Genomic DNA, 19,103 nt, shown 5'->3' with positions numbered 1-19,103 from the left:
GAAGAAAGACATCTAGCTCTAAACTATACTACCAATAGTAGTGGATATTCATTTTGGATTACTCAGTACTTCCATATACTGAGGATTTCAAGCTCTTTGCTTGGAATCTGAATTAGAACAAAATACAAGAAAGATGTTTATATTCAATAAACTCAGTTGCCCTTCCAGTTGGGGACATAGTTAACTGATTAAATGCACTTTCATGTCTGGCCAGCTGTTAGCCAGAGGCATGAGGGATGGCTTAATTTACTTTAAGAAGATAAAGCATAGAATGAATTTGATAATGGGGATGCAGAAGCAGTAATCGATCTTAAGGTAAGAAGAGCAAGAAATAATTTCTCAATTTTTAATGCAGATAATTAAGAACCCTGAGTTATCCAATCTATAATTCTCTTTTAAGACTCTTTCTGCTGAGCCTAAATTATTAACTACTATAATATTTAAGGAATTATGATTTGAACTCTATAATATCATAGGAAATAAGTAAGACAAGAGAGAAAGAAGAAATAAATTAATGATTTTTTTATGTAGGAGAGCGATGGAAAATAATAAATCAAAGGCAAATGTCTGTTTTACTGACATGTGTTTCAGTGTATTAACCTTTGCCATTATTATTTGACTGTCTTAAGTAATGATAGCCTAACTAGAACATAAGGACTTTTAGAACAATAAGTACTATTTCTTAAAACATTCTTCAAGGTAATAAACTTTTGGTAAACTTTTCTCCTTTAAGCAAATAAAAATAATGTGTATATTTATCCCCATATACATCCCCATATACATGGACACATGTTGTAGAAAGGTAGTGATATATTTTAAACATTAAATATGCTGTGTTACTAAAAATAACCTTTATTGTAACAGGAGATTTTCTAACATGATTTGTTGGAAATAGTATGTGTCAGAGAGAGATTTCATTAGGACTAGAGCAGTAGATCTTATACTTACTGAACTCAAATTTAGTCACAAATGCTAGTTCACTTGTATGTGTGTCTGTCTTAACTATATCCATAAATATTTATGAGGAGAGATAAGGAATGAAATGATATAAGGAAGTTAAAGCAGGACAAGAGGAAGAGAGGAATTATGTTTCAAAGACTATTTGAAAGGGTATATTAAAATCAGTAAGATAATTAATGATAACGAAACACTGACAGTTTCCATGAATAATCTATAGACAGAACTTTAGGTGAAAATCCTATTTTCTTTGGAATACATGTGACATAAAGGTCCTATGTTGTATGCTATGAGGCAGACATAGGTTTTGAAAACAGAGGCATAGTTCTTTTTATTAGCTATACTACTTCTTTTGAAGGGATTAAATAAGTTGCTTAAACTTGTTTCTATAAGCCATTTGCAAAATGAATTAGTAACATTCATATTTTTGTATTATTTTATAGATCCAAATATATTTCAGGATATAGGTATTACAACATATGGTTGTTATTTTTAAGGATAAAGCCTAGTCAATGATAATTACGTTGTATAATAATCATGCAGTTTTTAGGTCTGTTGGAACTATCTTCATACTTTAAGATTTTGAGATTGACATAGTGTGGAGAAAAAGAGTATCAGCAAGAAAACCATTTCCCACATTTCAGATCCTAGTCTTGTTATTTTGCTTTCTAACTCTGGAAATATATATAATAACAACTGACATAATTCTCTTTATTACATAATCTCATGTTTATTATTACTTGTTTCTCTTTAAAATGTTGAATGGGATTTGAATAATCATAATTTTTCCTAAACCATCCCATACATTGTTTCTTGCATATGTATTTGGCCTTCATTCTGATTTGTATTAGGGGATCATACTTTTGGAGAAGCTAAACAATATCAATGTTTCTGATAGATATTTTTCATAAATTGGACATGAAAGTTACAACAGTTGCTGTGAAAATTTTTGTAGATCTGAAACGGTGTGGCTTCTCATTCATTTAGTTTCATAATTTGCCTATTGCATTGCATTACACCTTTTCAGGTGTTAGTTTGGAAACCAAGTGGACAACAGTGGACAGCAGCCTGTGAGTTGGTATGGGGCTGTTTATTCTGTGCATAAAATACTTACAAAATTATATGTTAATAACTCGAGGGGTAGCTTCAAAGACAGATATTTGTTCTACATGATAGAAAGGTTAGACAAAAATATGTACAACCAAATCCGGAGAGTTATTTTCTTGGTCTTATTTTATTTTTAATAATTGTAAATACACATTTATTATGAATCCAATATAGAAAAAATATCATTATTTGTCCAAGAATGAGAAGAAATGGAGGGAAGCTAAAGAGAAATGCTGTCCCATTTGAGTTATCACCACCTGTCTGCTTCCTTTCACTTTAGTGGCAGTCATGAAATTAGGTCATGAGGATTGGATTTGCAGAAATGAACTTTTTAGTGGGTAATGTCCTTCTCTGCTCAGGTTTAAAAGAAACTGAATTCCCATTCTATTTTATCATCTCCTGTTCAGAGAGGTTATAACTATGCAAGTATGTCTAAATGTTAGGACCTAAATATTCAACAACTGCAACCTTCCATCAAAGTCTGATATGATTCTGTTTGCAGATTTGATTTTAATGGAGACAAAATGACACATTCTTGTACTAAATCTCTACATTAATATTTCATTGTTTCTTCCCTTTATTGGTTTTAATAAAGGCCCCTCCCCTTGGCCAGCTCCTCTTTAGTTTCCAAATGCAGTGACAGCTCATTTCCGCTCACGGGGTATGCTCAGCAGCTGTTGGACCAGATGCTGCACTCCTGGATATTTTGTCTGATTCGAGTCTAGGGACATGGTCAGGATGCCTTGGAAATGTTTAATTTATCCAGATGCTGAAATCTTCAACTTGCTGCCAGTTGTAATGAATTTGTTCCATTCTGAAAGTTTGCCAATATTAGAGTGCAAATATTTCTTCAGATCCATATATTTAACATTTTATTATAGTTTTCTCTCTTTTTTCTTTTTTATTATTTTCTACTTTTATATTAAATAATTCACTTTTGCTAACCTTGTGCTTCTTTTTCTAGTTTTTTTTTAAAGTACATACTAGGTTCCTATGTGAACTATATTAATTTTATAAATTTTAGCCAAAAATAAGTTCAAAACTTTCATTATTGTCTATTCTACTTCTTATTGTTTCATTTTCTTTGATACAGATCAAATATCTCTGACTTTGATATGATAATTTCTGTGTTTTAGTAAAAAATTGTTTAAATTCTTTCCAGTTTACCTAAGGCTCGTTTTTATATTACTTTTCTATTTTCTGATTTGTTGTGTCTATTTATCTTTTATTACATATACTATTTTTATTTTCTTAAACATTTTCAAGCTCTAATAAAAACTACATGGCAAGATTAAGGATGACAATGATACAGTTTTGCATGTATCTATTTCAAAGCAGCCTGTATTCTCTCATTTATCTTATTTGGGCTGTTTAAGGCAGAAACAATTTGAGAGGTAGATTTAGATAAATTCTGTATATTAAGAGAATTGAAAATGAATCTTGATGTGAATGGAAAGGGAGAGGGAGTGGGAAAGGGGAGGGTTGCGGGTGGGAGGGACGGTATGGGGGGGAAGCCATTGTAATCCATAAGCCGTACTTTGGAAATTTATATTCATTAAATAAAAGTTTAAAAATAAAATAAAATTAAATTAAATTAAAAAAATTTCTGCCCAGTGCCATGGTGAGTTCCATGAATTCCTTGACAGGTAGCTGTTACTTTTGCATAAACTCTACCTTCTGAAAAACTCTTCATTTTCATCTTGTCTCTGGGAAACTCTGAATTTAAACCTTTGTTCGTACATAGAAGTCCAAGCCTTCTTAGAGACATTGTGTAAGACTGTTCTAGAATCATGGCCCCTTAATCCAGTCTTGTATCTAAAGGTAGAATTTTGGAGATGAAGCCATTTAATTCTGAACTTGCAGAGCTCAGATGTGTGGTAGTACCATTGTGATCGCAAACTGAATCATGGTATACAAGAAGTGGAAACACAAAGGGAAAGGAGGAAAAAATAATTTCCCCTGCTCTTTGCTCAATAATGTATTCTTCATTCATGTTTGTACTATTTTCCCATTAGTTCCAAAATTCAAAAAAAGCAGAAGACAAATAAGAAAAATAATTCATAATCTTACAAATCTTCTAAATTAATTTAGTTATGTAAATCAAGAGGAGCAACCAGGACTAGAACCCAGTGCCCATATGGGATGCCGGCCCCGCAGGTAGAGGATTAACCAAGTAAGCCACAGCACCGGCCCCAGGAACCATGTATTTCTTCAATATGTATGCATCTTTTTGTCTTTTCTCTATGAGTAGTTCAATTATACTGTTTTTGAAATAGATTAAGTAAAGCTTATTGAGTCTGATCAGCCTTTGTTTCCAGGGACTTGCTGTTCAATTTCATTTTTAATTAGAATTGAACATTTTGGATTTCCTAGCACTGGTAAGCAAGATCTAGCAATAAAGTATGTACTTAGTTTGTATTAAGTTTCTGAAATTTAGTGTAGAGAGCAATAGCATATCTAGTTAATATTTAAGCATTTCATAATATTCTGTGGTAGAAGTTTCCACTTACAAAAGCTACTCTTCTATAACAAATTATTTTCACTTTCAAATGAACCTGTTATCACAACATAAGCAAAACTTTTTCAGTTAAAAAAAAAAAACAAAGTAATTATTTACTACCATTTTGATGTATATAATAGCTTACAAATTTTCTACAAATGTCTTGGAAAGGTACATATGTTGGATTAAACTTAATTTTCCACTTAAACACTATCACTTTAATAAAGTATGGATGTATTAATATGGCATAAACATGTCTGTATAGAAAACTATTTTATCATGAGAGAAGGCATATTTTCCATGTGACAAACTCACATGGAGAACAGCTGTGAATCTTAGGATCAGTTGTTCTAATATTTTCTACTGTTTCAGTTTTCACATCTGTTTCTATTTTATGTCTTGTTGATTCACTGTTTCTCTAACACTATTCATCATGTGGGAGATACTTGGGAGCTGTAACTATAAGGTATATTTTTCTCAATTCTGTGCTCTCAGATATTAAACTGGATGTCTTCTCTGCCCAGTGTCCTGCCTTAATACGGTAGTAAAGAAAAAGAAAATGAGTAGGGCTAGGGTACTTGTTGTAGATGTTTCAATTACTTGAGATACAGTCCATTGATATAATACTTAGAACTATATTCCTTGACACCTGTGGTAATAAATGTAGCGCATTGATTTAACAGGAATGTAGTATTCAAAAGGAAGTCAGAATCAAAATGGACTTTTACTACCTTGTCTGTTAAAATCTTATCTTATATCTGAAAGAATGAAAATATGTATGTAAATAATGTATTTTCTCACTCCCAACTAAAATAATGACGCTCAAGAAATGAAAACCTTTCTGAGATATGGAAGTAGAAATTCTGCCTTTGACCTCTCATGAGTTTGTACTCTAAAAATCCTTTGTCAATTTCTGCCAGAAAGGATTGCAAAGGATTGATGATCTACAAACTGCACGTACAAAAGACATGCGCTCTGACTCCCCTTTGGCAACTATAAATCATTCTAAATTGTGAAATTGGAAAGGATAACACAGAAATTCTTTCTGTTCTAATTCATGTCTCTACATGACGTATGCATCTGATTAACGTTCTAAAGATGCTGCTACAGATAATTCATGTTCATATATGTATAAGATTTCAGCATGCCCAGGTATGATAATATCCCTTAGTGGTTCATGTCTGCTTACTCATTATATATAACTATATAACAAAGTAAGTGAATTTCAAAGGGGCTTAGGAAATTATATCTCCATGATTACAACAATAACATGCTTGCAAAAGTATTACTTATTGACTGGTAAGATAAATGTAATAAATATTTATCATGCCTGTAAAATATACAAACTGATATTATAAGTAATAGGATTATGAAAATTTAAAAGATGTAATACAATTTGGAAAAAAGTTATACAATTTGGAAGTCTTTAAGGTTGTGATTTTTCTTTTTTTAAACTTATTTTTCTTAAAATTTTTAAGGTGAACAAATTTCATATATTTCATATGTACAGATTTGGGAGCATAGTGATGATTCCCGCCCTACCCTTCCTCCTCTTTCCTCTCCTGTTTCCACTCTTTATTTTTACAACAATGTATTTTCAGTTTATATTCATAAGGTTAACCATATACTAGGTAAAGTGTTCAACAAGCACTACCATTCCTCAATAGTAGAGACAAGTGCTATAAACAATCACCAAATCTCAAAATGTCTATTTCATTCATATGCATAGCTTTTTTTTTGGTACTCTATTAGTTACCACAGAACAGGGAAAACATATGGTTTTTGTCTTTTTGGGACTGGCTTATTTTACTAAGTGTAGTGGTTCTAATATACAACAAAAACCAAATTGGGACTGTAGGAGATATGAGCAAAATGAAAGAGAATCTTTAAGTTACATGGATATTTACTTCTGGAAATAAACGCATGATATTTCATCATTTTTATAGCAAGAAACATGTCAACAATTATGTCCAGGGAGCTGTGTATTTTCTTCTACCCTGACACTACTCCCCACCCCTGATAAATACAGAGAAAAAATATTTCCGTAATTAAGCTCATAATTTTGCTCCTTTTCTCATCATTGTAAACAAAATAAATAAATAATAAATTCAAGAGGAAAAAATACACGTTGTCTAGCATTTCTCAAAAGCCTTCAAACATACTACTTCCCTTGAATCTTCTAGTTATTTTGTAAGACTGGCAGGGTAAATGCCATTCTTTTTGATAGATGAGAAAATTGACTATAGAGATTTTCCCTGGCATGCTCAGCATCCTTCATCTAATGGATGGTCCAGGACAGGACCTCTCTCTCCTTGTACTCAAGTCTTTGCCATGATGCTTGCCAGCCAAGCTACAGAGATCCAATTAGATAAATTCAAATGCATTACTAATTGCTGTTAACCCAAGAGGACTCTTGCAAGCAGTGTAAGATTTAAAGTTTTTCTATGATGAAATGTTAAAAGTAATTTGACTTACACTTTATATTAATATTTATTTTATTATTTATTATTATTATTCAAAATACTGCCGGTGCAGGCATATGGTACAGCAATTAGAATGCCATTTGGGACACCTGCATCCCAGATCTGATTGCCTGGTGGGAGTCCCAGCTACTCTGTTTCTTATCCAGCTTCTTGCTACGGAACATCCTGGTAGGCAGTGCATTACAACTCAAGTACTTGGGTCCCTGCCACCCACTGAGATCCCCAGATTGGGTCCTGGGTTTCTTCTGGCTTTAGCCTGGCTCAACATGCTCTCTCTCTCTCTCTCTCCACCTGTCTCTCTTGTTCTTCCTACCTTTTGAGTACAAGGAACATAAATTAAATTTTGTAAAATGCTGCCAAAAAGAGTGTATCTTTTTGTCTACATAGGAGATTCATAATGCTATAAATTAAGAATACATTCAATATCAAATAAACAGCTAGTCACCAAGGGTTTTTTTTTCTTATTTAATAATATAATTGGGAGCTCTGTTTAGTATTATAGTTACAGAAGCACTTTTACAAGCAGAAGACATCAAAATACAAAGTGAATGATTCTTAAACACATTGAAATATGTGTATATCCATAAACCTAAAAAAGAGATAATTTCTGAGGTACTTTTATAAATATTTCATTCTTTTTAGTTTTTAGTGATGGATTTCTGTTCATTCATTATGGCTTTAATTACATATATTCCTTCTTAGTTAAAAAATATTGGAGTAGCATATAATAAAAATTTTGAACATAGTAATCTTTCAAACACTAAATGATGAAGACCTCAATATTTTCTTGCTCATTCAACTAGAAGGTTACATCATCCAACAGATGTATGCCTGTTGGTACATGAGGTCAAGTTCTATCTCCCACTTCTTGTGAAAGAAAACAAGTGCTTGCAGTCAGTAATATCACCAGCATATTTACTAATAGCAATTGTGTATTTCTTCCCCAATATTGGCTACAAGGAATGGAATTATCTGAAGAAATTATTAAAGGCAATTCCCTTTAGTCTTTTAGTCTTTTCAATTCATGAACCACTTAACAGAAGAAAGATTCTACATATCTATTTCCTATTACAATTTCAAATAATCCCTGAGGATAAAACAATTTAGGGAACTACTTTCTGGTTCTTACTCTATTATTATTTACTCAATCTTTAATACAGAGTAATAAATCCATACTACACAGTTGGATCTAAGTACAGATGGGAGAAATTTTAAGTAGAGAAATAAAGTATAGAGTTATCTCCAATATTTTGAGCTACAGTTAGAAAATAACATTTTTTAAAATTTTTGAATATTGGTCTTGTTTCATGCAACAATCATTATAAAAGTTGTCAAATAATGTAATTTGAATTTAAAAAGAATTAGTGAGTGGCACTTTTTTCATTATATGGGAGCATTTTGGCTTTCTTGGAAAAAAATAAGTTATGAGAGCACATTTATCTATTGTGAAATTTTCTGTTAACTAATTTGTTGTCTTGATTTAGTAACCTTTATGTTCTGATTACTCCATTTGTGAAATAGGGCTAATTCCAAAGGGCTATTATGGAACTAAAATGAGATATTAAAGTAGAATAACAATAAATATATTAGGATACTTTATGAAATAGACTGGCTTGCCTGCCTTCCTTCCTTCCCTCTTTGCATCTTCCCCAATTTCTCCCTTCCCCAACACTTCCCTCTTTCCTGAGTTGTAATGATAAAAGTGAAAGATGTTTTAAAAAGATTTATATAGTTAGTTGAAAGAACTACATAGCAAGAGAGACAGAGAGAGATCATCCATCTGCTGGTTCACTCTGAGCCAGGCTGAAGCCAGGAGTCAGGAACCTCATCTGGGTTTCCCATGTGGGTGCAGGGGACCAAACACTTAGACCATTTTCTGCTGCTTTTCCCAGGCCATTAGCATGGAGCTGGATCAGAAATGTCAACGAGGGTGATCATATGGGATGCTTGCATTGCAGGTAGCAACTTTACCTGCTGCACCACACGATTCTGGCCCCTAAATTGACGATTTTTTAAAAAAGATTCTTCTATAGTAAGCTTAGTTTTCTGAATAACTTTAAGTTATTTTCCTTGCTAATGCAGGAGGTCATTTTTGTTAGTTCACTGGAATTATTTAGAAAATTTTGGGTACATCAAGTAAAGCAATATATGAAGTCCCAAGTATAGGTGCTCACTGAATTCAAAGATGAGTGATATGATGATGACCTACATATACTCAGTCTGATTACAGTAAATTTCCCTCACCATAATAGTCTTTTGTTTTAAACTAATAAAGATAGATAAATCTATTTCTGAAACATGATAAAGCGAACAGAACTCTTAGGGACCCTTACAATAGGTAGATAAAGGGCCAAACCTCAAACTTATTAACAGAGAAAAAATTGCAAGAATAAACGATGACATAAAATTTGATCACTTGAAGTAAAAATAAAACCTGATTATATGTGTGCGGTATTTTTATTTTCCATATATGCTAGAGCTGTTTAATTTAAATGAATAAGAATTTACTATGTAGTATTAGATTTGTGTTTTTTAAAGTTTATTTTTTATATTACTATGCCCATGAAACTTATCTAAAATGTACCAATGTATTGTTTTAATATGTGTAATTAATTTCCATGACAGTGATTTGTAAAAATTGAAGTCTTTTTAACAATCTAAATAAATAGGCATATAACTCTTGCAGTATTGATTGCGGTGTCTTTTCAGAAAGCAGGTCACGGCACGAAAGCAGCTGATGTGTTTTATAAATTCACCCTTTAGCCAGTCTATTTGTCATTGTAAAGGATGGACATATAATTGAAAAGAAAGTGTAAAGATAACCAGACTTAAAATCAGAAAACTCAAGTTTGATCCCTGGCATTACCACTTATTAGCTCTGGCCCTGGACCAATTCCTTAACCTCATGAATCACAATTTCAGCATCTATCTGATGGAAAATTAAATGACTTACATGAAATGGTCTGAAAAAAAGCAAAAAATAAGAGTCAATGCCTGGCCCATATGTAATTGTACAATTAAGACTTGGTGATTTGGCTTAAAGTTGATAGAGAAGACCTAGATTGTAATCACAGTTGTGTTTCTAAATCTTTGTAGAAGAGTTTCATAGATATTTACATTCTATGTGTGTATTAGTTTATAATGGCTTTCATAACAAATTGCCACACTAAGAAACAGAAATGTATTTTTAATTCCACAGACTTGAAGTTCAAGATCAATGTGTCAATAGCTCTCTTCTTGGCTTGCAGATACCTGCCTTCTCATTGTGTCCTTACTTGTCCTTCTCTCTGTTCTTATGTGCTTTTCATGTCTTTCCCCTTTTTATAAAGATATAAGTCATATTGGATTAAAGCTAATTTATATGATTTCATTTATACTTAATTAGCTATTTAAAAGAGCCATCTCCACATGTAACATTCTGAGGCATAATAGGATTTAGGACATCAACATGAATTTTGAGGGAATAAAATTCAATCTCTAACTGTGGGTCCTAATTTTACCTACAACTCCAAGATTGTGTTGGTATGCTATATTCACTCTGGTACATTGGATAGTCAAAGTTTTTATATCAATTGAGGCCAAATGTTGTTCCTAGTCCTGGGCCATCGTTTTGAAGACTCTAAATAATGGGAAAGACACCAGGTTCTTCCTTTGATTCTTGATATCTATGTACCATTCTGGGATGTCAATATTTTAATCAGCAAAAGTCAGAAGAGAAGGCCTAGCCTTCAATCAGTTAAAAGGGTGAGTTGATGATTTAGAAGGATCTGTGAACAGATAAAACCTAGCAGTGGAATTCAATTGATATTCCCTTGCTAAGCACTGTGAACAAGTGGACTATCTAAATGACAACAGCAGCATCCTCCTTCCATGGTAAAAAAGATGGGTCAGTTAAAAAGTAAAATTAGAGATTGAAAAGGAGAGAAGTTAAAAGCAGTAGGGATTGAAGCAAGGTCCTTTCTTGTACTCCCTGGCTTTGATTTTTTGAATGATTTTTCCTGAATATATGAATATCATGCAACCACCAGTACCTATACACTGCCAATCCAGGGCAGAGAGAATATTAACCTATGTTGAACCAGGCACCAGATTACTATCCCTGGATGAATAATTCCCACAAGTTTCAAGTTTTGTGATGTCTGTTTGATAAGATTGTTCATGCCCTTCCATGAACTACTAGTACCATTTATTCCGGAGGAGATTTTGGCAATTGATAGGACTTAGTTCTATATACTATATCCAGGGAGATGTATTAATATCGCTCAAGCAAGAAATATAGGGTCAGCTGCCTTGAAGTCTGCCAAAGACATTTTATCTATAAGGCCCTGTCACCAAGGAAAAATCACAATGTCAAAGCCCAGTGGGCTACTCTCCAACACTTTTTATCTCTGCTCTTAAATAAAAACAGAAAGCAAACAAAAATAAAACAAATAGGCTTGTTTTAATTATGTATTTTATAGAAGGACTGGGAGAGAGTGCAATACAGTTAATTAAATGTGTTGTTTCTTAAATTTCAAAACAAGCTAGCTTAGTACTTATATTCACATTCTAAAAATATTTATAAGATGCCACAAGTTTTCTAGCTAGGAACTGTGAATGTCAGAGCAAAATACCATTCATATACTGCACTTTTTTCACATACACCACAGTATAAAATTATACTATATTCTTCATGCATTCTTTCTTGATACATATAGTAATTCATTCATCAATTCAGCCTCAATAGAAAGATCATTTCATGCTGGGTACTCTAACTAGGCCCTGGACAGAGAAGATGATACTATAGGATTCCAGCTTCAAGCAGGTCACAACTGGGTACTACTAAAATTATCCACTGAATCCTTGTTAATTACCAGAAAGAAAAACAAAATAAATTTCACTTGGTTTGTTGTGGGAATCAAAAATGTGTCAAATGTTATTTTTCTTTTGTTAGTGGTGGTGAAGCTGCGATGTAACTTGAAGGCAGCTGACTGTTCCTAGCATAAAAACTGAAAAGTGTCTCAGGATTAACTAAGGACAATTTCTTGATAGCTAATTTAGCAGCTTTGTCAGGCACCTGGGGCACATTGAGAAGTTGCCACCTATGAAGACTTGGCAAAGGGTAGCTGTGGCTCAGTGTTTAGTTGGGTGATTATTCCAATTTTTATGAAAAACATGAGAAAATTTTTTGAAGGAAAAGAATAATTCTTAGCTGATATGGGAGGATTCGTAATCATCACTGATGGACATGTTGAATAAGCGCACAATATACAACTTCTCTCTTGGAGATGAAATTCCAGTGGAAGTACTCATTAGAGTAGAAATATTTCCAGTGTAAACAGAATGTTGACAGCTGCATTAAAGCAGTATCAATTTAACCCTGTGTGATTATGCAGTTGTCATCAATGCAAACAGTATGAAGCATATTTTGGGGACTAAAAATTATGAAGTATTTTATTTTACAAATAGCATTCACAATATAATATTGAATTTGATCTGAAAAGGAGGAAAGGAAGAATTCAGTTGCTTAAAATTTTAAGGTTTAATGTCTAAGTATTTCATTTTTCCTTGTATTTTATCCCTAATAGAAGTTCAATGAAAAGAAACATCATAAAACTTAAATATCCTTTCTAACCATATAAAATGTGTTATATTCTGATCAATAGTTTAAAAGCAAATTTTGTATATGACAATATGTAGTCATGTGTTGCTTAACAATGTATGGTCTTTCATGAAACATTTTTATAACAGTGGCCACATAGGTGTTATTTCCTAGTGCATTGGTTTTCTTAGTCTGTGTAAGTATCCTGCATGATATTCACACAAAGAAGAAAAGGCCTGATGATGCATATCTTAGAACATGTCCTTTTTCTTAAGTAACACAGGCCTATATTTCATAGTAGACTTGAAGTGGATATTTTGCACAGTGGTTAAATTGCTGCTAACGTAACATGCCTGTGCTGAGTCATAACTCCACTTCTGATTCCAGCTTCCCACTAATGAACACCCTGAAAGGCAGCAGGTAATGGTTGAAACAGTTGGGTCTCTGCTACCAATGTGGGAAATTGAGATTGTGTTCCTAGCTTCTGACTTAAACTGTTGAGGGAACTTGAAAAGTGAAGCCATGGATGGGAGTTCACTGTCTTTCTCCCTGCTCTGTGTCTCTGCCTCTCAAATTAATTGACTAATTTAAAAATATAATAAATATTTCTCTATTAGGGGTCTTAAAATCATTAAATTAGACAACACTATTTTTTATTTAGAAAAGAAAGGATCTTTGAGAATAATGTATTTTAATCTTTGCATTTTATGGATGATGAAACCGAGGCCTAGAGAGATTACATGAGTTGTCACATAGGTGTCTAGTGTCAAGATTGGTAGCAGAATCCAGAACTCTCTCTCATTCAAGTACTTTTTCCCTTCTCTTGGTTATGTCTGATTTATTTGCAGATAACAGAAGCCTGTCCAAAGTAAGGGAGGATAATCTCTCCTACTCCGGGTCAAAGGAATACAATCAGACCTAAAGTCTGTACATGGCATCTCCCTCTTTTCCACATTCATGTTCATGTCCTCTGACTGCTCCTTTTCTGTCCCTGGCTTTCTTCAGAAGTCTGTTTCTGCAACACTGGACATGGTGGTTATGAGTCAAGGTGGGTAGCTAGTAAGATGAAAGAACCCTTAACTCATTACTTGAGAGACTAAAGCAAGAGATAAAAATCAGTGTCTGAGGCTCGATGCCTGATAATTGACTCTTCTTTTGAAAAATTAAACCCCAGAATAATCATCGTCCTGGGTCTTACTCGATCTAGAGCTGTGAGAGCTATTGAGCTCTTGGTCTGGACTAAACACGTTTTCCTTTGCCAAAGGACAGTCTGCCACCTGCTGAAGCTGACAACCCAGTGACTGCTGACTGCACTCCTTTTGCATTAGGTTGTTCTTAAATGTGTTTTTTTAAAAGATTTATTTATTTATTTGAAAGAGTTACACAGAGAGAGAAGGAGAGGCAGAGAGAGAGAGAAAGAGATCTTCCATTGGATGGTTCACTCCTCAATTGGTCGCAACAGCTAGAGCTGCACCGACCCAAAGCCAGGAGCCAGGAGCTTTTTCTGGGTCTCCCACGCCAGTGTAGGGACCCAAGGACTTGGGCCATCTTCTACTGCTTTCCCAGGCCATAATAGGGAGCTGGATCAGAAGTGGAACAGCTGGGTCTCGAACCGGTGTCCATATGGGATGCTGGCGCTTCAGGCCAGGGTGTTAACCCACCCACCACAGCACCGGCCCCTTAAATGTGTTTTTAAAAATCATAATTCTATCAGAAGAGTAGATGTCTTGATCATTTTAGCCAATCCCAAAATGTCCAAAATGTTCCCAAAGTTCAATTTAACTCTAAGCAGTGGACAGGAACATTTTGATTTGATTTAATACAGGTAATGTCCTCCATTGCCAACTTAATTGGAAATGGAACAGTAGATAATTTCTGAAATTAAGAGTTTCTGTATTAAAAGCTCTGTGATGGTCAGTGAGGGTTGGCACCAGGAACGAGATTTGATGATATTGAAGAAGTATTCACCTCAGATCCAAATATTGCAGGCATAAAATGGAAAATGAAGCTAAATCACACATGATAGGTCTTCAGAATGTTCACATAATATTAATTTTATGAAAAAACCATGCATGGATTCAAAATGTTTTGCACCAAAATAAATGTATCTTTCATTCCATTTTTATTCATTTTTGAAGTATACTAGTGTAGAGATACCCCTTCAAGGTTTTGGGGCAGTAATCAATTCTGAACAAATATAATGTATAATTCCCCATCAGCTATAGGGTAATATTTCTATATTGATTATACAAGGGTTTACATCATATCACCAAATAGACATGGAAGAGACAAAAATCTACACATCTAGTATATTATTTTTGGCTGATCTTATATCCTAGGTTTCATAAACTTTATAGAAGGTACTTTAGAGAATATTTTGACTAACCCACTAAAGCAGAATCAGAAAATTAAAGATAAAGGAAAAAGAAAACAAATTGTGACTTACCACATCTCTTTCTTGTGCTATAGCAAATATCACTCACAGAATCACTTTTGCAGTGACCCTGCATTTGGCCTCACACTCCCTCTTTACATAACCATTCATTGTCAGTTAACTGGGATTAGCATGAAGATGAAAACTTCTGGTAATTCCACTGGTAGACTGAACTTCCTGAGAACAGGAACCATATCTTCCTAATGTCTACTTCTTCATACCAACATAAAGGTATCACCCAATATATAATTGTAAATGGACAAGTAGCTCAGGAATTTTAAAAATAGATATTAATAAGCAAATAATTCTCAGAAGAAAATGCACAAGTGCCCCCAAATTGTGGCCACAAATAGAGTTATCTTCACATAATTAATGAATCTGTTTTGGCAAATATTTTTTGGCTAGATTGGCAAGTTTTTTAAATGAAATAATATTAAATGTTGTTTAGATTGAAGGAAAGCAAGTTAGCAGCCCACCCTTCCATCCCTATGGGATTTATTCCAAGACCCACATTGTATGCCTGAAACTACAGATCATTCTGAAGGCTTTCTGTACTCTTGTTTTTTCCTGTATATACATACCTATAATAGTTTAACATAAATTTGGCACAGTAAGAAATTAATAATAACTAATTATAAAACAGGGTAATTATGCTATACAGTAATAGTTATGTGAATATAGTCTTTATTTCTCTCACAATATCATATCGTACTATCTTGAATTTCTTTTTATGATGTGACATGTTGCAATGCCTATGTTATGACACGGGGGAGTGAATGACATAAGCACTGTAATATAGCATCAGGCTATAACCTTACATAAAGGTTACTTGAACATAAGTACTGCAGTGGATATGATATCAAAGATGACTACTCAGAGATCAAACAGCCTGCATGGACAAAGAGATGATTCACTTCTGGGGCAGGATAGAACATGAAATTTCATCATGCTACTTAGAACGGCCTGCAATTTAAAAAAATTATGGCTTGTTTATTTCTGTGGTTTCCTATTTAATATTTTTGTACCAAAGTTGTCTGAAGGGAACTGAAACATTCAAAAGTAAAATTGCAGATAAGGGAGAATATACATTTATTCAGAGATTTAGCTCCAAGAATGTTTGTTGTATTTTAATATTAAAAATGAAAAATAATTTATATAACCAACATATGTTGGTTAAATTACATCTGATGGTGTCTCTTTGTAGCCTTATTTATAGTGTACATAATTAGAATATGCATGTATTAGGATTATATAAAAATATATTTTAGCAATATGGATAGGTGTTATGCACTATTGAGTGAAAAGAGATTGCAAAATAATATTAAACGTGGTCTTATTTTGTAAGTGCATGTATGTATGTGCATAAGCCATAGTAAAAAGTTCTAGATACTCCAGTATGTTAATGTTAACAACCTCTTGAAAAATTGGAGACTGCAACTGTGTTGTTTTGGTTTTCACTTACATCATTTGCTTTTTAATGATGATAAATTACTTTAGTAATAAAAATAATTTTAATATTTTTAAAATACCAGGAGAATTTTGTATATTTTCCCTTGATGCATTCTTATAGCAAGCAGAACACTGAAAATCATTACATTGATCATTCTTGTTAAGAATAGCTATTTCAACATTTAAACATAAGTCCTCCCTTAGGACTAAAGTGGTAGGGGTTTGAAGAGTAAGTCAGCCTCTCTTATTCAAATACTTTTTATTTCTTTTTCTCTCATCATCCCTCCTTTCCCCTTTAATTCTTCCCTCCTCTTTATCAAAACAGTGAGGGGAATAGTAACATCGAAGTCTAATTTGAGCAGTTTGTTCTAGAAGACAGTATGAGTCACTTATATTGTACTTGACTTTCTCAATATTAGTTTTTCATTATAAAAATAATACTTTTGTTCTTTACACCAAATATTGAAGACTCAAAAAAACACCATTAATCTAGCACACTGACCTCCCACATTCGTTTTTTATCACATTGTTTTCTTTATGTTGTTAAAATCATGCTATATATATATATGTATATATGTGTGTGTTTATATATATATATATATGTATATGTGTGTGTCTTATTTTTCCTAATAGAAGTTCATCCTAAATAGTTTCTAAAGGCATTTCTTTTAAAGTAGCTTCTATACCTAGTCTACATTTTTTCCCATTCGCTGTTTCATTTAGCAATACTCTGAAATGTCTACTAAGTGCTTGTTAAGTATAAATGCACAGTGATAGAAAGATAAACATGACTTCTTCCCTCACAGAGTAATGCAGACAAGGACTCAAGCCTCTGCCTTGCTCAGTCCTCTGAAAAACTCAATAAACATAAGCTGTAAGTGGGAAGTGAAATATAGGTATTAACTAACTAGCATCACAGGCTTGTGTTAACTGCCTGTATTCAATATGATCCTTAGTCCTATTCTATATCATTCCCTTTATATGACCTCATTACTTTTCCTCTCTCATGGGAAGCAAATAGAATCAGCAAATCATGATTATTGTTTCTCATATCGGTAAGTCACACAAAAATAAGTAAGTGTTTTACCAAAAAAAAAAAAAAAAAAAAAAAAAAAAGAAAGAAATCAATTTAACAAGTTAAAGCAAAGGAAACTTGGAATGGTGTCAAGTTCATCTATCCTATTGCATTTATATATTGTATGCTTACTGAAGATCAGAGAGGGATCTTTACATGAAATATGCCTCAAAGGAGGTGATGAAGGGCTATTTTCAAAATGTTTAATGACAGGGACAGAGTGGGAACAGATAGTTCAGACATAGACACCTGGACAGGTTATGTGTAAATCTCCAACTTGCATATCTGGGAAATCTGGCCTGTGCATTCGGGGCAGGGATCAGGATGACATGGACAGTAGGGTCCTCGGGAGGTCCAGGACAGTGGCTATTTCCTTAACAGTCTGAAAGTATCTCAACATTTTAACAACTGGTGTGACAGCCTCAACCCTGAAGGAAATATATCACAACACTGATATATTTGATTTGCTCTTGGGAAGGACATAAGAGTGGTCAGAGCAGTTCTCAGTTCAAAGTAGTGTCTTGTGGTAGCAGATACTCTATCATTCTCACAAAAATAGGAAGTCGGAATCCATTTAACTAAAAAAGAGTGAGCAATCCCATGAGTGGACCACAGAAATCAAATACAGACATTATAGGAATTCTGAGAGCTTAATAGAAAGACTCTCTGACCACATATAATATTGGAAAATTTGAAATATCTGTTTATTTTAAAAGGAAAAAAAAAAGAGTCATTCTATCTTAGTCATATCCATGAAATGGTAGTATATGTATTTTTAATGTGTATGATAATAGCTTAATGGTTTCTTCTCCTTTAGATTTCCCTATTGGAAAAGGCTGGATTTGGAGGTGTTCTTCTATATATTGATCCTTGTGATTTACCAAAGACTGCAGATCTTAGCTATGATACCTTCATGGTATCACTGAATCCAGGAGGAGACCCGTCTACACCTGGTTATCCAAGTGTTGGTAAGTTTGTTGTTCATCCTGGTTATTCTTGTAAGTATTGCAAGGTTGCAATTTGTAATAAATGCTACATAAATTAATAGATGGTAAAAATTCTTATCTCCTCATATTTTTTAAAAAATATTTATACTTATTTATTTTAAAGTTAGAGTTACACAGAGAGAGGAGTGGCAGAAAGAGAGAGAGAGAGAATCTTCCATCCGCTGATTCACCCCCCAGTTGGCTGCAACAGCCAGAGCTATGCCCATCTGAAGCCAGGAGCCAGGAGCTTCTTCCAGGTCTCCCACACGGGTACATGGGTCCAAGGACTTGGGCCATCTTCCACTGCTTTCCCAGGCTATAGCAGAGAGCTGGATGGGAAGTGGAACAGCCGAGACTTGAACCAGCGCCCATATGGGTTGCTAGCATGGCAGGCCACAGCGCCAGCCCCAGCCTCCTCATATTTTTAAAACACACAAAATTAACATCGTACCAATTTTTTTTTAAATAAAACTCCAAGTAGGTCAAAAGTCTGTGCAAATACTGAGTGGTATAAAATGTCTGCTGACTTAG

The 19,103-nt window shown here is 33.7% G+C and overlaps 1 protein-coding gene across 12 annotated transcripts in view; it reads left to right on the top strand.

Moving 5' to 3' along the window:
- Positions 1–19,103, top strand: part of NAALADL2 (N-acetylated alpha-linked acidic dipeptidase like 2) — a 1,435,315-nt gene that overhangs the window by 900,738 nt on the left and 515,474 nt on the right. For all 12 annotated transcript variants that reach the window (XM_070072500.1, XM_070072494.1, XM_070072497.1 and 9 more), the window contains one exon: positions 18,404–18,554. In XM_070072500.1, the coding sequence (XP_069928601.1) occupies positions 18,404–18,554 (151 nt within the window). The remainder of the gene's footprint in view (positions 1–18,403; positions 18,555–19,103) is intronic.

The sequence above is a fragment of the Oryctolagus cuniculus genome, chromosome 4 (assembly GCF_964237555.1).
Source record: "Oryctolagus cuniculus chromosome 4, mOryCun1.1, whole genome shotgun sequence".
Taxonomy (NCBI): Eukaryota; Metazoa; Chordata; class Mammalia; order Lagomorpha; family Leporidae; genus Oryctolagus; species Oryctolagus cuniculus.
The sequence above is the reverse complement of the archived record's forward strand: the minus strand, read 5'-3'. Positions and strand labels throughout refer to the sequence as shown.